The sequence below is a fragment of the Molothrus aeneus genome, chromosome 2, assembly GCF_037042795.1.
Source record: "Molothrus aeneus isolate 106 chromosome 2, BPBGC_Maene_1.0, whole genome shotgun sequence".
Lineage (NCBI taxonomy): Eukaryota > Metazoa > Chordata > Aves > Passeriformes > Icteridae > Molothrus > Molothrus aeneus.
In genome coordinates this window covers 1,658,338-1,680,606 of record NC_089647.1, presented here as the reverse complement: position 1 = coordinate 1,680,606, position 22,269 = coordinate 1,658,338, and the positions used below count along the sequence as shown (strand labels likewise).

The following is a 22,269-nucleotide window of genomic DNA, read 5'->3' as shown; positions in this document are numbered from 1 at the left end:
GGGAGCTGTAAGTGAAGTGCGCAGCACAGCGGAGTGCTCGGATTTATCTTTTAGAAGCTTTTCCATGGGAAGAGCTGCTGGAAGTTGAAGGTTTGAACTCGGAAAAGCCGCAATTCCCGTTCTGCGCGGCGGGGAATGGGACCGGGTGCGGGGTCCGGGAGGGGACCCGGGGATGGCGCCGGGCCCGCGGGCGCCGTCTGGCGGACACAGTGCGGCGGTGCAGAGCAGGGCCCTCCGGTGGGCGGCGGCGGAACTGCAGCGCCATTGGGGCTTTAATAAAGAAGATTTATTTTATTTTTATTTTATTTTTATATGATTATTGTTTATATTATTATTGCTTTTATTTTTATTGATTTTATTTTTTTATTTGTTTATTTTCACTCGTGTTCACGTTGAGCCTCTCGCTGAACCCAAGAGATAAGCAATTTCTTGCCAATTTCTTGCTCCTACTGACCAACTGAACCCATCCCAAACCCCCTAAATAATTTGGAGGATTTTTTTTCCCCAGCTTAGGCAGGGAATTCTTTTTGAGGGAAAAAAAAAAAAAAACCAAATTAAAAGATATGGGGTCTAAGGAGAAGAGAGGGGTTCTGCGTTAAATTAAAAAAGCACTGGGATAAGTAAATCTCTGGAATGTCTCATATTCTCTCCCAGCCTGGCTTTTGTGTGATTTGCTCTTGATTCCAACTGCTCCCAGGGGATTTTCAACCTTTGGGGCTAAAATGAGCTGCTGAGCCTGACAGAAAATAATGGGATAACTCTCTGGATCAGGCAGTGGGAGCCTCTGTGTAGTACTATAACACAAAACAATGACAGACTGGCAGGGGAATACTGACAGTTTATTTCACAGAGCATTGCAGAGTTTATTTTGATCTAGCTCTAGTCTCATCAAAAACGTATCGTCCTCTGGGGTTTTTTTTCCAAAAAAAAGGTAGCAAATATTCAGGACAATAACAGTCAGTGCATTATGCATGAAATTTGGATCTTGTTAAAAAAAAAAAAAAAAAAAGAAAAAGAAGTTAATTGTGAAAACAACTCTTTGTTGGTTTGCTTTTATCACTTCCAAGCTTTTAAGCATTTAACCTTTCAATAAAGTCATCTCCAAGGATAGAAACAGAACATGCAGGTGATCACCAACAGATGCTGAGGTTTAACAACATCTCTCCCTTGGCAATGACAATCCACCAGGAACGGTTCAATACAGCACCACATCAAAGGGAGAAGCAACTTCGTTCTCAAAATACCTTCAAATCCACCAAAGTCTCGCACTTCTGCACAACGAGACACGCTGCATTTCATGGACTTGAGAGTACCATGGAGAAGGACAGTATTTGGGGAAGGTAAGAGGAGGGGCTTATTCCACTTACACTCATAAAAACCTGGGGAAGATGCAATTGATTTTGGGTGGTGCTTTTTAAAGCATCAAAATTCACATTGTGATTATCAACATGTTTTTTTTCACATAGTTAAGTTGCCCACTTTTGCCCCCAACTCTTAAGACACTAAGCCCAAATGTCAGGGTTTCAAAATCCCACTGGATTTCAGCTTAAAAGGACAGAGCAGTTCCAAAACAAGAAGAAACTGCTCAGGGCTGTTTCTCTCGTGGCTTTGGGTGTGGAATGTGATGTATATCAGCATTCCCCAGACTGCATTCTCCTCTATTTTTTTTTCATTTTTTTACCTTTTTTTTTTTGGTTGTTGTTTACTTTTAACCTCTGGCACAAGATTTTGGGTTAAAGCCTTTTGCATTGGAACCTTGCTGATGGGAGCCTCTGCCTTGAGATCCCACCAGCATCTGCTGCAAGACCATCACTCCTTTGGAGGACACGAGTGTGCAGCTTTAAAGATCCTGCTTTTACAGCAAGGAGCAAAGGTCTCCTTGCAGGAATAAATTACACCCCAGGGCTGCTTTGCCTTCCAGACTATTTACAACTTCTTCACCCAGGGGCATCTCCTCGGCCCAGAGAGGGGGAAGCTCCCAGCGCACCACCACCTCCTCTCCCAGAAGGGAAGCAAGGAGTGACTGCAAATGCCACTTGGAGTGGCAGGCACTTCAGCCAGATCCCAGCAGTGATGGTGCCCATGGCATTGCCTGTCACAAGCCATTGGGGCTCCCAGCAGAGCCCAGCCTGGGGAGAAGAGAGAAAAAAAGGGGGAAAAAAAATAGAAATCAAGAACTGCTGCCAGCAGAGACCAATCTGCAGCCAATGCCCAGGATTTGCCTTTAAAACTCTGGCAGGACATTCCAAGAAGGCCATTCCCCATGGAGCAGCCAGGCTTTGGGGAAGGAGGATGGGACAAGGAGCAGGTGCCCAAGTGACTGAGCCAGTGCAAGCCCTTCCCTGGCTCTGAACCTCAGCAGGGAAGAGCAGCGAGAATTCCTCTCCCAGGCAATCTTCTCTTCTCCCAACAGCCTCCTGTTGCATCAGAGCTACAATTTCATTGCCCAGGAAAAGGGGAACAGGGGAAGAACAAAAGAAAAGAAACCATAACAAAATCAACACTTCACAAGAACATCACAACATTCAGCTACACAGTCGCTGCACCAGGGGAAGGACTGGATTAGGGAAAGGGGGAGAAATGGGACACAGGTCCAATGTGTTGCTCCCAAACCCCCCCAGGGGGACTCAGGCTCTCACATCAAGATCCAAAAACTTCAGCCATAAGGTTGAGGATTTAATGAACACAGTATTTCCACTCATGCCCTGGAAAAATTACACTCAAAAAAAAAGACAAAAAATTCAGATTTTCTACATATTTACAAAAACAAGCCCCCCAGCCTCACAACCAGGGAGGTGGAGCAGCCAGTGGTGAGGAGTGGGAGCAGGTTTCTGCCCGAGCAGCAGTTCCTCAGAGGCTCCCATCCCAGGGAGGAAGGCAGGAGAGCACAGCTCTCGCTGCAGGAGCGTGCAGAGCCTCAGGTGGTGGCAGAGCCCTCAGGAGGTGACAGAGCCTCAGGCGGTGGCAGAGCCTCAGGCGGTGGCAGAGCCTCAGTTGATGCGCAGCTTGGTGTCCGTGGGTGTCACCAGCTCGTTGGCAAAGCCGTTCTCGGAGCAGAAGGACAGCTCATCTGTGCTCTCCACGCCGTTGTTGATCTCTGGGAAGGGCACAGAAAGCAGGGAGGTCATCCCAGGAGCTTCCCCCCTGGATGGGGAATGGAGCTGCTGAGCAGCCATGCAGTCCCAGCACGTGGCATCCCTTGGATCTGCTCTCATTTACAGCCAGTTCTGAACATGCTCTGCCTCCAGTCTGGAGCTCAGCTCTACATTTCAGCCTTTCAAAACCCAGCCAGCACCAGAGCAGACCTGGATCCCCTCTGCCTCCCCCACCCCCTACACCTGATGTCATTGTCACAGGCTGGGCAAGTCACCTGTGGGAGAGTGGTACTTTGAACCTAATCCCTGCCCAGCCTGGAAAAGGACTGGCTCCTCCAGTCACTGGTTTCACTGGGAAAAACCTGCACCCACCAGTCTTTTAATGGTGAAACATCCACCCTAAGCAGGAATAATTGCTTCAGAGGCACAAAACTTCATTCTGAACTCCCCACCTCTAAGGGTTTTTATGTCTAGGACATGTTAGGGAAGCTTAATTTTGCTGTGCCAAGCTGCTTTCCCTGTCTGGGTTCCCTGGATTTATATCTGATTTTCAGCACCTCTGGCTGACATTTCACACAGTAAGCAATGTTGCCTTTTTGCTCTGTCTGTGCCCAGAGCACTAAACCCTGATCCCTGCTGGGCATCTCCAGACCCTAAATACAAAAAAAGAAAACCCATAACAAAGCTCAGGGGGTGGGGGGATTATATTCACATTCCTTCAAAGGTGAGCTTTCCAGCTTCATGCACCACATTTAACCTTTTAAAGCTAAACATTTCCATCTTTGCTCACAGTTTTGCTATCTTTCTTAGAGGTGGAGTGTGATAGACACATTGCCAATGTGTTCCAACAGAAATAAACTCTGGGAGGAGCATGAGGATATCAGGAATGCCACAACCTCTAATGCCACTGAATTCCAGGTCTAGCCCAACCTCATCACCATGTCTATGGTCACATGTGCCATTATCAGTGGGTTTTTTGGCCTCTGACAATGGTGAGTGGAGAAGATGTGGGACAGTGTGAGATGGGAAAACCTGGGAAACTAAATGCAGGATTTCTGAGCTTATCAGTGCTGGGATGGGCCACAGAATCACAGAACAAGTTTGGGCTGGAAAGGACCTTAAGGATCATCCCATTCCAACCCCCATGAGCCTCGCCCATATCCCATGAGCGCAGTGCAGCAAGGTCAGCCCAGTCCCCTGACCCACAGCAGGAAAAAACCCCTGAATCACGAGCAGCTCCTCCCTCAGTGGGGTGAGAGCTGAGGGAGGCACCCAGCAGCCCCATCCCTACCTGAGAAGATCAGCTTCTCCTTCATGATCTTGACGTCCTGGCTGGAGCGGCGCACGGCGGCGCTGAGCATGATCTGCTCGGGGTTGTAGGTCCTGATGCTGCCCAGGCGCCACCTGCAAGGCAGGAACAGCATCTCAGGGACTGGTTCTGCAGACACAGGAGCACCCTCAGTGCCAGAGACCCTTTGCTCCCTTGCACAGCCCCACGTGGCAGGAGGATGTTCAGAGATGAGTGACCTCAGGCATCTCTAAGCACCTTGAGCACCCTACTTCCACCTGGGAATTAAGCCCATGGATTCACAAATCCATGAACTAATTTCCACAAGGGCTGTAGCTGTCTCACAGCCCTCTCCAGTTGTGCAAAGGAGACAGAGGTGTTTAAACTTTTAGAGGGAGCAGAATAAGAGAACCAGCCAAGTAAAGAAACCACAAATTGATTTCCCTCACTGAGTGCCATGGTCAGGCTTGTGGGAGAAGAGAGCTCAGAGACAATTTAAAGTTTCAAACCTGAGACACAGCAAAGAAATGACCTCAGATTGTGACAGGGGAGGTTTAGATTTGGTATAGGAAATATTTCTGCCCCAAAAAATATTCCTGCCCAGGGCAGTGGCAGAGTGCCCATCTTTGGAGGGATTTAACAGCCACGTGGATGTGGCACTTGGGGACACTGAGAGCAGCCCTGTGGCAGATCCCCAATAGGAGGGGAAGGTGGGCTGTTGGAATAGGGAAAACATGGCCTGGTGGGCTCAGCCAAGGCAGCTGTTCCCAAGATCCCATCACAAGGGGATGATGTTTAGGCCAGGCTTTCCCAGCCCACAGCCCACTGAGCCATCAGCAAATCCCAGTCTCCCTGCCAGAGCCAGGGATGCCCTGAAACTATTTGATGAAGAAACAGCAGGGATTTAGGGTGGCTTATGAGGTTTCTGATCTGCTGGCACCATCTAGTGGCTCACCCACAAAAGCAAAGGTGACAAAACAATCACCTTCTCTTCTATTTCAAACCCCCTAGCCAGCCCCAGGAGCAGAAGATTTGAGGAGCCCACAAATCTCCAGCCTGGGTCTACAGCATCAACCTGACAAATCAACGTCCACAAAGGAGGTTCTGCAATTTTTTCTCCAGGTAAATGCAGCTGGTGTCAGTTTTGTAGGGTTCCCACCTCCTTCCCAAGTCCCAGTGCTTGACACTGGGTGACCTGAATCAGGCTTTGAGCAGGGTACAGATGAAGGCTACACAGAAAAGAAGGGGTGGGATGGCAACACGACACAACTCACAGACCCATGGACACAAGCAATGCAGAGGAAGCACAAGGAGGCAAAAACATTGAAGTATAAAACAAATAATTTTTTTTTCTCTTCTATCATCATCATCATCTAAACTGAGCCACTCTGACCTGGAAGAACATATTTTTTGCCTTAGTATCCTCTGCAGGCAGATCCCACTAAGACCAATGTGATTGCAAGATCTCCCAGGATAAGACCCTCCTCAAACTCTAAATCAGGACCAAAACACATTGGTGCAAATCTTTTCTTTGCCCACCACAGCAGGATTTTCAGCATCAAGTCACTCTGTGGCCAAAAGTGACCCCTGACCCACAGATCCCAGCTATCCCAGGGAGGACAGGGGTCCCTCTGAGGCACAGAGAGCCCAGCCTCAAACATGTGCAGGGACCAAGGGCTTTTCTCCTGCTGCCCAGAGGAGCAGGCACTGCTCTGTGCTCTCCACCTCCCATGGTGACTGTGGGCAGAGCCAGGGTGGTAAAACACACACAAGGAGATGATGGCTCCTCTCACAGAGGTGAGCCAGGAAAGGGTCACCCCATCTCTCAGGGGTCCTTTGAAATATCCTCTCAGAAGGGCCACCAGAACATTTAACCAGATGAAACTCCAACCAACACCACGTGAAACACTCTGTGCTGTGCTCAGAAGCCTTGGGGTCTCAGAAAGCTGGTTGAATAGAAAAGAGCACCTCTCCTACCCCCTTGGACTCTGTTGTGATGGCCCAGGTTTGGGACAGCAGCGTGCAAAAAGGCCAGAGAGACAGCAGGAAGGTCCTGTTCTGGGAGGCTGGCGTCAGAGCAGACCAGACGGACACGGGGTGGGAACAGACTAAAAAATACTGGGACAACAACACAGAGACAGCATACACCGGGTTAGGGCCACAGCCAGACCCTGGGGTCTGGGGAGGGGAGATGCTCAATGCCATGGAAAGGGGGTAGGAGAGGAAAAATGGGGTTGTTTGGCACTGAGGTGGTAAGATGGAGCAAGCACAGAGCCAAGCCAGCTGCAGAGTCCCCCTCCTGTGCCTGCTCCTGCCTCAAGCCTGCCTCTCCTCATCCATGGGCAAGGGGAGAGAGAAGGGGAGACCACCCGACCTCCCTGCACCCACAGGAGGGCTCAGCCCAGCCCTGGTCTGGGGAGATGCCACGGGACCAGAACACCAGAGCACCTCATGGACACCTGCAGGGGCCAACCCTGACCCCGAGGCAGTGGGTGGGGGCAACCAAATGCTCAGGAGTGCAAGGCCATGGCACAGAGCAGGAGCAATGGAGAAGGGAACACGTGAAGAGCTCGGTCTGACTGGGGAGGGGGCGAAGGCTTAATGCAGACAAGAGCCAGCACTTCCCTCCAAAGGGTGGGAATGACTGGTGAGGGAAGGGCCAAAATGAGGAGAAATCTGGGGTTCTGATGGCACCTCAAATCCAGCACCCCAGGCTCAGTTCCCTCCTCTGCTGCAGAGCTCTTTGTTTTCACACTGTATTTCCAGCTTCACTGTGGTGCAACTGGGGGAGATCCCAATTGATGAGCCAAACCTTTCCAGTTATCAGCCCCATTCATTCAGACAAGTGCTACTTTGTATAATTGAATAGATTCCATGATTTTCTTTGGGATAGAGGCTGGTCTCAAACATCTCTGGTAAATACAGGAAGGAAGGGGATATTTTGCATGGGATTATTCCCACAGAGAAAGCATTACACCCTCTGGGAATCTCCCAATTACAGTGTGGCCTCAGAACTGGGCTGTTTTAAAAGGCACTGACTTTGATCATTGTCACAGGAGGTCAGATTGCCTTCAAAACATCCATTGGCTTCAGCATCAGACTTCCCTGTTGCTCATGGCTATGGACTGTGCAATGCTCACACCCTCATGGTCCCCTCCTGAAGCCAGATGTTGGAAAGCATCAGAAAAGCTGCATCCTGCCCTGACCATCTGCAGTGAAGCCATAGCAGAGAGGGAGAAAGAAAGAGAGAAAGGAAGGTTGAATGAAAAAGAGAAAGAGGAGGAAAGCACCAGAATTACCTGATCATGTGATAGCTGTGAGATGCCAGAATGCAGCAGAGAGAGAAAGAGGAGGAACATGCACAACAGTCAGAGCAGTAAGAAAATAAACAAGGCAAAGAGGCAAAAAAAGGTTAGTTAGAAGTCATCACAGTTGGTATTCCCCCTCTGGAGAGGCTGCCACGTTCCTGTCACTGGGGCTGGAGCAGAAGAGCAGGAGCAGTCCCTACCATGGCTGAGGAGACAGAAGCCATGCAGAGGACAGAGCACAAGCACATCAAAGCCTCTGCTCCCACCCACCCCCTCATCCTTGCATGAAGGAAGCAGCTCTGGTTTGCCCCAAAAAGGACTTGGGGAAAAAAACCAAAACAACCAAACTAAACCAACCAACCAAAAACACACCAAAAAATCAACCAAGACACTGAAGGCCAAATGCCAAGCCCCATTCCCCAGAGCTGAATCACATCAGCAGGTGGTAGTTGGGCAGTTCGGCTCTGATTTGGTTTTGACAAATCCTCACCCTGCTAGCAACTCTTTCATGTGGTGGAGAAACTGCAACATCAGGGAAAAGGGTCTGTCCTGCACACGGCTCTTGGAAGAGAAAGCCCTTTACTGCAGAAAAGTCCAATTTCTGGAGTAGAGCTTCTCCTTCTTCTTTCTAACTAATTACCTGATTTGATTTGCAGAATCATAACATTTCCCACAGTAACTCCCTGCCTGTGGCAGGGGTGTTGGAACTAAATGATCCTTAAGGTCCCTTCCAACCCAAACCACTGCATGATTCCATAATATTTCTACATCCAAAGAGGAACAAACTGATATAAGACAACTGTAACAGATTCTTTTTGAACACTGTAGTGGTGGAATCTCAAAATCCCTCCCATTTTCTTCTTTTAAAGCATTGTAATGTCTTTGTCAACATTCTTTTCCCTAAAGCATTTACAGTTTCTCTTCCACATTTTTAAGGAGCAAAGAAAGGCATCTGACACTACTGATTTGTGATCTCTCATTCTTAAAAGGTGCATCCAATTCTCCATCCCACCTTGGGAGTGGAATTATTGTTTGCAAGGATTTTTTAATGAATATTTCCCCTGCTATTGCAATCCAAGAACTGAGGCTCAGGGTACTCCTCTCTCCCACCTCCACCCGACAATCTGGACAAAACCACAGGTCAGAAACACACAAGAGCAGAGCTGTAACAAACTTACTTCTGGAATATAAAAACTCCTACAATTACAAGAAATGAAATGAGATCAGACGTGATCCAGATTAGGTGGTACTCGTCTGGAGGCTGCAAGAAAACAGAAAACAGGAGCAGACCTTAAACATTTGGGTTTGTGCAACCACAGGGAGACCACACATGGCTGGAGTTACCACTGAGGAGCAAGAAAAGCACAGAGCTGCAGGGGTTAGGTATAAATCACAATATTTATGACCTTCCTAATGCCAGGCTGTCATCCAAAACTATCAGGGGAAACTGCAAACAGGAACAATTTGAAACTCTCCCTCCTTTTTGTGCGCTGACATTTTCTCAGAGCTCTCTGGGCTGAAAGTTTCCTATCTCAGCTGAACTTCAGGATGAGGGCAAGATGCTGTTTGGGAATCCAAGTCTGGGGGAAAATAGGGAAATATATCCATGTAGGGTCCATTTTAAGTGCAGATGGGACCTTTTAGGCACAGCCCCATGCTGTAAATGTGATTTCTGTCCTTTCAGGCACTGGTAGCTCTGGTTCCAGTTGCCAATCTAAGTGGTCATCACACCAGCTGAACCACCATCACTGGGTCTCTGCTTATTGTCCAGCAATGGGGTAACCAGAGATAAATCCTCAATTTGGGATTCAGAACAGGCAAAAAACTCATTTTACAACTTGGCCAAGACACAGAGGCCTGGTTTGCTGGTTCACCTGTGTGCCTGCTTCTCCTGCAATTCTAAACATCTGCTCAGCAGGTCTGCAAAGGTGCTCTTCCCTCAGAGGAGAACTGGAAAAATCATGTGGGTTAAATAGGGAGTGCAATGCAGTCTTCAAGAATCCCACCCAAAGTGATGGGATTGTGCAAGAGCAAGCTGATGGGATTGTGCAAGAGCAGCACCAATTCATTATCATCTCAGGGCTCAGCTGGACAGAGCAGGAAAACCCTCAATACCAGGCAAACCTCCCTGGAAAACCTCTCACCTCCACACCCTCCCAGTGCATTTCCTGGTGCCAGAGGCTCCCAGGGTGGTGCTTACCATGAGCCAGATGGGGAAAGGCACCTTGCGGAGGAGGTGGGAGCTGTCGGAGGTGACTGAGGGGACGCCGGCGCACCAGAGGATGGAGAACAGCCAGGGCTCGTTCACCGTGTACAGGTTCACACTCAGGTTGGCCATGGTGTAGTCCCTGCCAGGGCACACACAGGGTGACATGCAGGACCCCACCAAACCTCATCTCTTGCCATCATCCCCAGCTGGGTTTATGTGGTTTGAATTGTGGAAAGTAAGAGATTTTAACAGGGCATGGGCACCTTGTGATCAGCCCAAGGGCACTGCAGGGCAATGGTTTGATCCTGACAGCTTTCCTCACCTCTTGGCTGCTGTCTGGCACAGGCCACAGACCATCTCAGATGCTTCCCCAGGAATGATGGACATGGTGTGTTTCTGGAACAACCATCTCATCGTGCTGATGCGAAATTAGCATCTGCCTCAGACGCCTGTAACATTTCGGGGGCAATCTGCTTAATTAAACACTGGCAGACCTGTCTCCAGCATCACCTCCTGCAACTTCCATGCCCTTGGTTTGGGGACAATTGCAGAGCTACAGCTTCCAGTCTCCTGAGGTGATTTTCTAAGCAGCTAAAACTGTCAGCAGCAAACCAAGCACTGGCAATTACCTGGTACCCAGATAATTCACAGAAATTGCTCTGTTTCCTCATCTATGAAGGAGAAGCATCAACAATCTCCCTCACATGGGCAGCACAGATTAATCCCTGCAATTTAACACTGGCAGAACACTTTGAGGTGGAAGGTCACACAGAGCAAGACATGGACATCTCCCAGCTCTCAGCAGGAACAAGGTGCTCCAAAGGGGTGCTCAAGGCAGGGGTGGTTGCAGCAATGCTGCATCCAGGTGCTGGATTTGGGGGAGATTTGAGAGAACTGTGTTAAACCAGGGCTGCAGCAAAATTTGGCTGGGCACACAGAGTTCAAGAATCATTCAGGTGACGGCTCTTATTTTGGAGACAGCTCAGGTGGGCTTGATGGGAGACTGGGACTAAACTGGGATAGATGAGTGAGTGGGCATAGAGCCCTCTCCATGGGACAGAGCAAACAGGAGGAAAAATAAGCAGGGATTATCTTGCAGGTGAAGCACAACCTTGGTTTTAAGGGTGAGGAGCTGGACTGACTGCTGGCAGACAGACACAGCTGGATCACCCCAAACAGGGCCACACTCTCAAACAGCTGCAGGCTCAGCTCTTCCCTACATCAGCTCTAATACCCAGCCAGATAGCTCCTTTGGAGATTTCTCTTCTGCAAACCTGCTTAATTTAAATTTCAAAAACCAGAAAAGCCCTACTAGAAACAATCTGCCCTCCCTGGAAAAGGGGGCAAAGCTGGGAGCTAAAACACCACACAGTTCACATACAGGCTCAGGCAGGACAGGAACCCCTTGCTGTGCCAGGGCCATTACAGAGAAAAGCTGATCAGCCTAAATAGATGATACAGGACAGGAGTTTCTCCTTCTGAAAAGAGAAATTTCTGAAAGCATATCCAGACTTTGGGCTAATCAAAATTCCGTGCTAGCAGCCCTGGAGCAGACAAAGGGCAGCTGTTAATGAAGATGGAGCAGCACTCAGAGGGAACTCAGTGTGAAAGGCTTTCACTTTTTCCCAGAACTGTGAGTGCAATAAGAATCAGCCAATTCATACATTTGTATTTCAAAGAAGCTCATCATATCCTGAGACAGCATGTAGAGATGCCAGAGGCAGCTGTGCATTCCCAGAAACAGCCTGGATTCTGGGTGATGGGCAGGGAAAAGCTTGCCCAGCTCAAGCTTCCAAGAGCAAATCCATCTGGAAAGATCCCTGTGTGCAGCCAGACAGGCTGGGATGCTCAGGAAAGGATGCTGAGGGATGCTGAGGGCTCTGGCAGTACCTGACCTCCTCGTTGGTGACCTTGGTGTAGCGCAGGTTGAGCTTCACGATGCCCTTCTCCCTCAGGCGCTCTGCGTCCAGCTTCAGGCCAGAAGTCTGCTGGAAACCAGGAGCAACCTGCCTGACCAGCTGCCTCTCCGTGTCTGGCAGCCACATCACCTGTGGGGGGAGCAAGAAAGGGCACAGGGTATGGCAAATGTGGTTCCCAAATCTGGGACCACTCCAGCCCAGGGCATGGAATTCCCTGAGCTCACACCATGATTCCAAAACACGTCAAATCAACAGCTCACGCTCAGCTGCAAGAGGTAAAGTGGGTCATGGAATCACAGAGTGGTTTGGGTAGAAAGGGACCTTTAAAGTCATCTCATTCCTTGCCATTCCAACACCTTTCTCTAGCTCCAAGCTCCAAGCTCCAAGCAGCCTGGTCTTAGTAACTCAGTGACGCTCATCTACCAAAGCATCAGAGCAGCACAGAAACAGCCACGTGCATTTTCAACAGGGAAGCAAAAACCTGAGGGAGAAATCCCACTTCACATCCCCACATCTACATTTTAATGGTCCTTCTCTTGCTCTTCATCTCTATCTCTGTTGTAGCCTTAGTGGGGACTTAAAAAAAGAGGGAGAACCAGTTTCCTTATACCTAGAGAGAAAGAACCCCTCCTGAGCTGTACCAGGTGCTCCATTCCAACCTCTGTGCCCAACACAACTTCCAGTGATGCCCCACTGGAGACACACAAGGATTCATGGAAACCATAAGGATTTTAGAAATTTCCCCAAGCCCACAGAACTCACAGCCTGCTGCCGAATCCCCGATGCCAGGATGGTTTCCAGGGTGATGTTGATGTAAGTGCTGTAGTAGGGATGAGCTGCTGGCAGGTCCTGGAAGTTCAGGATGAGGGATGTGTTGTCCTTGATCACCTCCAGCATATCTTCCAGCTTGCAGACTGACTGGTTGGCAGCCTCCAAGTAGTCAGCCCTTGAGAGAGACCCTGCTGTCCAGAAAGGGTCATTCTGGAAGCAAAGCACATCCCAGGATTACTGCCACAAAGCCCAGGATCCCCCAGTGCAAAGACTTTCTTACTTTTTCTTTGTGGAGATGACTGTCCCAAAATCAAATTTTTAAAAAAAGGGGAACAGTGTATAACAGGCTGTTTTTTCTGTCTTTTTTATAATCACATAAAAAAGTGATTATAACTGGAGGTCTTGAAGTTCTTTATGGTGTCAGCCAGGCTTGAGGCCCCTTTTTCCAGAAGCGGCACAGAAAGACAACATGGCTTAAACCAAGCCTAAGTTTAGGAGAGACAGAACTAACCATGGTCCAGCTGCACCACACCACCAAGGAGATGGACCTACACCTTTCCCCCTCAAAGAGGAGCTGGGCAGGAGCTGTGATCCCATGGCTCCATGGCACCCACCTGCAGGAACCACTCGCCAGCGTTGAGCTTTTCCAGGTCAGTCCAGTTGAACATGGAGCAGTGCTCGTAGGCGCGCTCTGGGAACACCTCCTCCACGTTGGTTGTTCTCCTGAGAGTCTTGTCATGCATCAGAAAGGGCACCCCATCATAGCTGCAAACACAGACTCTCTTACAGGTGTGGAGGAGAGAAATTCCCCTTCCCACTCCAGCCTCTCTCACATCAAAATCCTTGGGAAGGTCTCAACCAGCCTAGAAAAATCCTCAGCATCCTCAAGAGGAAAAGCTCTCTTAGATACCTGCTGGGTGTTGGCAGTCACTGACACAACACTGTCCATGCCTCCCCACTGTCCACTTCTCCCCATTATCCCCTAGAATATGCAAAACTCAGGTGGCTTCGACAAGAACATCCACCCTGAATGCTCCTCAAAGCTTCTGCAGCTCCCAAAAACATCAGAGGTTTCCCTGGATGCACAGAGACACATAAACACACAGCAGGAAAGAAAGGGAATTTTCAAAGCCTCTTATATCAGGCTTTCAGCAAGATGCAAGGCTCCCAAACTACCAAAAATGCTCTGAAATTGCCTTCTCCAATTGAAAACTGGTTTCATGCCCACATGAGTTAAGTTCATGTTTAAAAAAAGAAAAAAAAAACAAAAACAAAAAACCCACACCTCTCTGATGAAACTAAGCAGGCAAATGCATGCCCTGGGGTTTTTAAGTCATCTGGATATTACAGAACAATGGTCTGGAAAGCATGAAAAGCTCTTTAAACTGTCTTCCACTCCATTTTCTGTGACCAGATCAGTGGTGGAACCACACAGGGTAGTGACAGTTTTTATCAAAGGCAGGGGAACAGTTGTCTGCACCCAGGAATCAGGACAAACCCACCCTGGCAGCAGTGACATTTTCCAAAGCAAGGAGCCCATGTTCCTAACAGGAGACTCAGAAAGGTCTGAAAAATGATGGGGTGAAATAACAAATCCCATTTGAATTAGGAGATAACAAATCCCATTTGAATTAGGAGAAAACCCAAAGCTGTTTCCCAGAGGGAAAATGAAACCCAATTTTAGAGGATGGAGCAAATGTTGCCTCAGCTTTACCACTGAGGCAACATTTGCTCCATCCTCTAAAATTGTGAGAAGTCCCTTCTGACAAAGGTCACTGGCACCTTTATTTGCTATTTCTGGCCTGTGCTGTGCCACCTCCTTCCCCCAGCCCAAAGCAACCCGCTGACACGGCAATCCCACGCTGCTGCAGTCAAAGGGTTTAATAAATACAGTTAAAAATAAAATTAAAAAAAAAAAGACCTGCCAAGAAACTGCAGAATAAAGAGTGTGGAGTGTTTAAAAGTGTCAGGAGATCTCATAGAAGAGCAGAGAACTGCTAAGCCTTAACCACAGAGAAGAAATCCTCTGAGGCACTTGACATTTGCTCTCTCCTTTCCAATCCTTCCCTCCCAGCACCACTCAGGGCCAGCCACAGGGTCTTGGCAGCCCCAGGTTTGAAGCAGGAATTCAGAGACAGCAAGCAGAGCTTCAGAAGAAGAGATGTGGGAGGGGGTGGAAGAGAGAGAGGAACAGGCAGCAATTCTGGACTCCTGCTGCTTGGAGCAAAGCTGGCTTTCCAACTGCTTTGGGATGTGGGATGGGTGTGGAGCAGGATGTGATGGCTCTGAGTGCCTGTCCAAGTTGCTCCATGTCTAGAAGAACATGGCAATATTCCAGGAGGGATGGAGCCATCCAGCCACAGGTACAAAGAGCATCTCCTGAAGGATAAGGACAGCAAGGGGTGTTGTGCTGCAAACCCTCCCTGAGGGTGCTGCCAGCTGCACCAATATCCCACTTCTCAGTCTCAAAATCAATGGAATCCTCTTTTTCTGAAGGCACCTGGGTCTCTTGGAGAAGGCTCAGGAAATTGGGCCATCAAGGGCATTGTTGAAGCCTGGAGTGCTCCTCTGGGATGGCTGCTGAGTGGCAACGGGGAAGGATCTTGGAGCTTTTCCAGCTCTCCTCCTCCCAAAGCCCACCTTTCTCCTTGGCCAGTGTTAATGGATTCAGCCATGTGAGCCAAGTGCTCATCTGGGAGCTGGACACTCAAGTACTTGTCCCCTCACAGCAGCTGATAAACTCATTTTGGAAACAACAAAAATTGTGTAACATACATTCCAATTCATGCTCCATCCTTCCACAGTGACCTGCCACTCACCAGTGGGAAGAAATTCCTTCTGTTTTAAAATCATTTTCTCTCCAAAAAAATATGCAAAGTAAAAAGAAAGCAATTCAAAATAAAACTTCCTTCTAGCAGGCAAAAATATCTGTCCATCAACACAAACCTTTAAAGCAGTCAGGGAAAAAAATAAAATATCTGCTTTGAGTCTTTCTTGTGTTTGTAAGTGGTACTGGGACAAACTGGGAGCAGGAATATTAAGGAACTATCAAACTCCTGGAACAAAGCACAGCTCTGGAAATAACCCTCTCTAAATTCTAATTGGTCTTGGCCACTCAGCTCAACATTTGCCAGCAGGAATGACTTTCTGACAGTCAGCATCCTCCTTCCCTAAAGATTAATGCCAGAGGAAGGGGAGAAGGAAGGGCTTCCTCCTGGTGTATTTTTGGGATGGTTTGTCAAGGTTGGTGAAAACTCTGCTGTGCAAATGAAGTCAAATGGGAATTTCTGCTCTGTCTTCACCTGGGGTATCCCAGGAGAAGTCACATTTAAGCAGTTCTAGCTGTGTTTTACTGGAATTAACCAGGCTCTAAGATAAACTACAGCCTTCTTGCAAATGAAGACAACAAAGAGATCCAGGTTCCCTCATTTGGACAAGCCCACCCTTCACCAGCACCTCAGTGAAATGACCAGCAGCATCTGACAGAGACAGGAGTTACTGGATGAGTTCTCCAGGACAGCTCTTCCCAGTGGGAAAAGCTGCAGTGCCCAGACTCTGGAAATGCTGGACCATTCCTGCTTGGATCATCCACAGAGCAGCACTGACCCACCTCAGTACCACATCAGCCTGCACTCCAGACACCTTCTGCTCCACTGCCTTCTGGAAGGACATCAGAGTGTTCTCTGGTGCCAGCTGTCAGGAAAACATTAAAAAAAAAATCAATGAGAGATCAGTAGCATGAGGAAAGTTTACAAAGCAGTGTCAGCAAGGATGCTGGGAGAAGGGTTTGGAGGTATCAGGGACCTAAAATGTTATTACTCCACATCTATCTGTGCCCAAGAATTCCTGTCTCTTCCATACCACAGAGAACAACTAGATGACACATTCTGTAAGGTACATTTTACTCCCACTTCTGCTCACTCCATAAAGTCATCTGTTAATCTAAAAATCAGAGAGTTTCTCTAATAACAAATGTCCTAGTTAGTTTTACCAACAATTTAGAAAATAGCCTTAGGCCTAGAAAATGTATCCCTGTGGCTATCATAGAAAAGGACTCAGATTTTATTTGAAATTCCTCCCTGTTGAATGGAGCAGATGGTAACAGAATTAGAGCTTGTTTAAAATAAAAATGGTGTGAAGACAGATACTTTGCTGTTCCACAAAAGCAGTACAGTGTAGTTGCTCCCAAAACATCCATGAAACAGCAACAGGCAAACCAGAAAAAAAAATATTGACAACTACAGAAAGAAAACCTGTCAGGTTTCCTGCACTGAATCACATCAAAATAAGGTTATTTTTGAAAAATAAATTACTTTTTCCCCATTTTTTTTTCAGGTTTAGAGCACCTGTAACACCCTGTTTTTCCACCAGCAGGATAAGTTCCATCAGGGCACAATGAGCATTCACATCCCATGATTTACTGCAAAGGGGAATAATTAACAGCAAAGGCCCAGCTGCACCATGCAAGCAAGATACAATAATAAAATAATGTAAATAAGTATAAAAACTGGCTTAAGCACGTAGAGGGCTGTAAGAGACATTTGTTTTCTGATCACTTCACAGGCTCAGGTCAGCAAAGCTTTGGGGTAAAATAAAATAATCAGAGCAAATGTCAGCCCCAACCTTCACCCAGCTCTGGTATCTCAGCACGGGATCCCTCTGGCTCCAGCCACACATCAGCACAAGTTCATTTCTATGTTTGCCCAACAAAGGCAGCACAGAGCCACATTCTTTTCCCAAAGCAGCTCCCAGTCAAAGCCAGACTTGTTTGGGCCAGGACAGAGGCGACAGCCCCGGTGCCCAGCTGGGTCACCCAGGGTCGATCAAAGAGGAGCTCTGCACACATTCCCAGAGCTCTGCACACATTCCCAGAGCTGTCAGCAGAGAGCAGCAGCTACAAGGAGCTGGAGAATCCCAGCCACACTGCCTCACATCACCTTGGGCTGCTGTCACCAGCTTGGGCGTCCCTTCCCAAGGACCCAGGTTTCTGCAGGGTAACCCTGCAATGATCCCAGAAAAACCTCTCCTCCAAAGCAGGCTGGGAGAGCAGGGGTTGTTCAGCCTGGAGAAGAGGAGATTCTGGGAAAACTCAGCCTAAAGGGGCTCTGAGGAGACCTCACTGCAGCCTTGCAGTACTTAAAGGGGGGTTGGAAAAAAGGAGAGCACATTTCACACAGACAGGACACAGGGAATGGCTCCCACTGCCAGAGGGTAGGGATGGATGGGATTTTGGGAAGGGATTGTTCCCTGGGAGGGTGGGCAGGCCCTGGCACAGGGTGCCCAGAGCAGCTGTGGCTGCCCCTGGATCCCTGGAAGTGCCCAAGGCCAGGCTGGATTTCCTCCCTGTTGAATGGAGCAACCCTGGGGTAAGGAAGGTGTCCCTGCCCATTCCAGAGCAGAGGAATGAGATGAGCTTTCAGGTCTCTTCCAACCCAAGCCATCCTGTGATTCTGTGATCAGAACCCTTCAGGCAAAGACAGATTTCCCTGTGAGCAGGTGCTGAGTCCCCAGGCTGTCACCCTGACAGGAATAATTGCCCCTCCCAGGGAGTCCATCCCAACCTACCCTCTGCTGAACCTCTGCACAAGGCACCGACACCCGTGACATAACTCAGCAAACATCAACCAGAAAGCCAGGAAAGCAAATTTAACCTTTCCCAACAAGGTCAGAGGCTGCCTATCCCCAGAGATGGCACCACTCTGGAGGCAGGATTGCTCTGTACCAGGGGTTTATAAACCCTGAAATGTGAGGGGTTTTGTGAGAAAGGAAAATCTGAGATACAGCAATTTCCATCCTTCCAGCCTGTCTATTCCTCCAAGAAGAAGGGAGCTGAAGCCCCACATTAAGCACGTTTGAGGCAAAGATGCATCCAAGTGGGGCAGCTGTTACAGGAATTAATTGCTGAGATTTCATTGTATTTTCTTAAAAAGGCTTTACAGCTAAACTCCCATAACTAAAAAAAATGTACAACCTTTCTGCTTGTATTTCTCTCTGTATCTCTCCAGGTTTTTTTAAGGCATACCTGCTTTAAAAATATATGCAGCTATGCTATGTGTAAAACCTAAATCCAGGTTTATAACAAGGGATACAACCAATTCCTTAAGGGAAAGAAACCCTGGGGCACAAAGCAATGATTTCCAAACCTCCTCTCTTTTATAAACCATGCCCAGATACTGAGAGCCAGACAGACCCAGCTCAGGATTTCTAGCAGCTCTTCCTCCTCTCTGTGCTTGGTTTGAGAGACTCATCCCCTGCAAAAATCAGGCTACTATTCATTTCTTCCTGCTGCAGAGACACAGCAAGTAATTTCTAGAAAATTACAGCAAATGAACTCATTTTGGTTATTTTTGTGCTTAGAAATCCATTGCAAATGCATTCAAACAGAGACAGGAGCTTTGGAGACCTTCCTTAAAGAAGATTATGAAACTGTGTTAGAGCAGCACAGCCTGGCTGCAGCTGGACATCACCACATTTGTGTTTTTCCCTTAATTAAAAGGGTTTAAAAAAGAAACTCGTGGCATAATTTGGGAGGTTAATGAAGAAGCCTGGACAGAAGAACCAAATTTTATTCCAAACTAATTGCAGCCACTGCAAACCTCTGGCTGGTCTAGGGGAAAGTGTCCCTGCCCATGGCAAGGGGTTGGAACAAGGTGGTTTTGAAGGTCCCTTTCAGCCCAAACTACCCTGGGATTCTGTGATTATGCACTAAAGGATCTGATCTTTTGTTTCATCAACAAGATTTAAGGATGTTTTCTTGTCCTTTTGGAAATATAGCCATAATTTTAATTTATTTTTCATTAATTTTTTTCCTCTTTATCTCTCCTTTCCAGCATTAATCTCCTTGTGAGCCATGAACTGGACCAAAAAAACTCCACAAGGATTAAAGTGATATCTAAGAAATTAAATCTTAGAAATGAAATCTTATCTAAGCATTTTATTTTGTGTAAAACAATGCCCTTTGGAAGTTCCCTGTGTGGGGTTTAGTGTGGGATCTGCCAGGCCATTGGATTTCAGCATTGGTGCCCCATCATGCCGGGTGAGTAACACACCAAGGCAGTCAGAGTTCTGTTTAAAACAGAAAATAAAATAATGTCTTTAATCCCCATATTTTAGAGAGCATCCATAACTAACCCTGCCCATAGCAGGGGCTCAGAACTCAATGATCTTCAAGGTTCCTTCCCACCCAAACCATTCTGGGTTCTGTGACCCACATTTTCAGTAAATTCCTCAGCTAGACTGAAAGGAAGTGAAAAACCACAAAACAAACCAGAAAAAAAAAAAAAAAACCAAACCAACAAAACAAAACAACAAAAACCAACCCTACAATGGACAAGAGGATAAACTCATAAGCAAGAGCCATTAGGGATTTAATAACTAGATGCAGGAGATGAGACCTCATTATTGTACTGCCCACACAAGAAAGCTGAAGCTTGATTTGATGAAAGAGGACCTGACCTGACACAGATTTATTTCCCAGACAAGCCCTTCTCCTGCTCTGGCAGAAGATGTTCATTGTGAGGGTTTGCTGCTATCAATCAGGCCAGCAGTCAGGTTAACTGCTCTTATTTTTAATATGTGTAAAGAAGCTGTGCAGCAAAGCCACTGCTTCTTGATTTCACCTGCACAAGCAGCACAAACCAAAGCTCTTTAGAAGCCTGAAGAAAAAAAAGCCACCCCAAACAGATGGTGGCAATGTTTGGGAAGAGAATGAAGATAGAAAAGAAGATGAAGGGAAGGATTCCACCATTCTATGAAAACCAGCAGCCAAAAGAATGCAGTGGCACAAATCAGCCTTCTGTTTGCACCTCAAACATCTGGGGGGTGACTTGACTCTGGGTTCAAGCCCTGCTTTATTTCCACAGCCATCCCAGGCAGCAGGAGTGCCTCCAAACTGTGTTTGTTGTACCCATCCCTGGAGAGTGGCAGCTCCAGGGTCACTACTCACCATGGGAGCCCCACGGTGCCCCAGGATGGCTGGCTTGGGTGCCAGGGCCTTCTTCTCCATGATGCAGGGCGAGGAGATGGCCAGGGGCACGAGGTAAAGTGCAACTACAACTGCCAGGTATGCAGTGAACATCAGCATCTGGGAGGCTGGGGTGGAGAGAGACACAAAGAGATGGTGAAAATGCTGGTCCTGACCTCCTCACATCACAGCAGCAAAGGCAAGATTCCTCTGTCTTCCTCTACTGATCTACTGTCAGTGTTTAGGAAAAAAAACATTAAAAAAAAAAATTCAAGTCCTGAAAGAGGTTTTCACTTCATTTTGTATTGGGGAAACAATAAGTCAAGTGAATTGCTTCAACCTTCAGAAATGTAGCTCAAAATGTTGTTGGCATTTCCACCCTTTGGGTGGGACAGCACCAAATTTTACCCTGCCTGACAAGGGAAATAATTCACCAGTCACACACAGCTAAAAATAAGCCATGGCACCACCTCAGTGCATTTAAAGTTTATATTGCTGGTTCACCAGCACCACCCACTTCAGCCAGGGCAAAGCCATTTCAGCTGCTTCTGCCTTGAGATTTGCACCAGAAAATTGCAATAATGCTTTACTGGGCAAGCTGGAGATGTTTAAACAAATCCCAGGGCTGTGACAGAGCTGCAGTGCTTGGGGCCAGATGAGCAGTTCTGCCTCCCATGCCACCCAAATTCCATTTATCAGTGACTTCCCACCAAGCCCAGACTCCCTGGGAATCTCTGGAAGGTGCTGACAACAGAATCCCCCCTGTGTCCCACAGATGTGTGTTCCTTCTAAAAAACAACAAGCACCTTTGAACACCTGAGATATCTGAAGCCACAGATGTTACAGCAAAATACTTGATTTTTAAAATTTTTTTAAAAATTATTATTTATTTTGCAAACTCATGAAGGCTTTGGAACTCAAGGGATAACCTCCAAAAAGAAAAAGGAAAAAAAGAAAAAGAAAAGAAAAAAAAAAAGGAAAAAACCCCAAACCACTTAAAACAAATATTTGCAAGGGATGCAAGATAGAGAAGGTGGTGGTTTTTTTATTTTTAGGCCTAGCTCCGCTCCTGGCCACAGCTGATCTGGTTTCACTCATAACTAGGCTCCTTTTTGCTTCCAGCATCTAATAGGCTCATTCACACATGTTCCCACCAGGCAGAAAGTAACTCCAGGAACTCTGCCAGGGATTTTTTCCTCCATCACTCAGGGAGCCCTCCAGGAACTCAGTGACACCTTGCTCAGGGACCTCATGCTGTGTCCTGCACCTTGAAGGTGTCACCAGCACCCAAATCTGCAGGCAGACACAGAATGGGATCCTGACCAGGCTCTGAACATTCATTTTAACCAGAGCAAAAAAAACCCCATAAAAATTTGCTCAGGAAAAAAAAAAAAGCTGAAATGCCACAAAGAAATGGCAAGAATAGGCTTGCACCAAGACCTGCAGCTGTTTCCAAAATATTGAAATCCTGTTTTCCATTAAAAGTGACTGGAGGTTCTCACAGATATTTGGTTTTTCCCTTTAATTTCCAAACCACCATGTCTGCACCAAAAAGCCTGTAAATTCTTCCAGGTACGATAAATTCCATGAATCAAATGAGTCTGAAATAATCTTAAGATCAAGAGATAGCACTGTTTTTTCTTAAAAATATACAAAACAATCCAAGAACAGAAAGAGAGAAGGAGAACAGCTTCCTGGCTTATTGAAATAATTAAA

At 47.4% G+C, this 22,269-nt stretch overlaps 1 protein-coding gene across 4 annotated transcripts in view; it reads right to left on the bottom strand.

Annotated features, from left to right (window-relative positions):
- Positions 1-1,019: 1,019 nt before the first annotated feature.
- GDPD5 (glycerophosphodiester phosphodiesterase domain containing 5) overlaps positions 1,020-22,269 on the bottom strand; it is a 116,192-nt gene continuing 94,942 nt past the window's right edge. For 3 of the 4 annotated variants that reach the window (XM_066571857.1, XM_066571856.1, XM_066571859.1), the window contains 10 exons: positions 20,536-20,681; positions 16,201-16,283; positions 13,205-13,355; positions 12,582-12,800; positions 11,791-11,948; positions 9,892-10,039; positions 8,870-8,952; positions 7,683-7,697; positions 4,387-4,499; positions 1,020-3,097 (listed from right to left, as the gene is read on the bottom strand). In XM_066571857.1, the coding sequence (XP_066427954.1) occupies positions 2,991-3,097; positions 4,387-4,499; positions 7,683-7,697; positions 8,870-8,952; positions 9,892-10,039; positions 11,791-11,948; positions 12,582-12,800; positions 13,205-13,355; positions 16,201-16,283; positions 20,536-20,681 (1,223 nt within the window). In that variant the 3' untranslated portion in view covers positions 1,020-2,990. The remainder of the gene's footprint in view (positions 3,098-4,386; positions 4,500-7,682; positions 7,698-8,869; positions 8,953-9,891; positions 10,040-11,790; positions 11,949-12,581; positions 12,801-13,204; positions 13,356-16,200; positions 16,284-20,535; positions 20,682-22,269) is intronic. The other variant, XM_066571860.1, reaches the window with a different exon arrangement.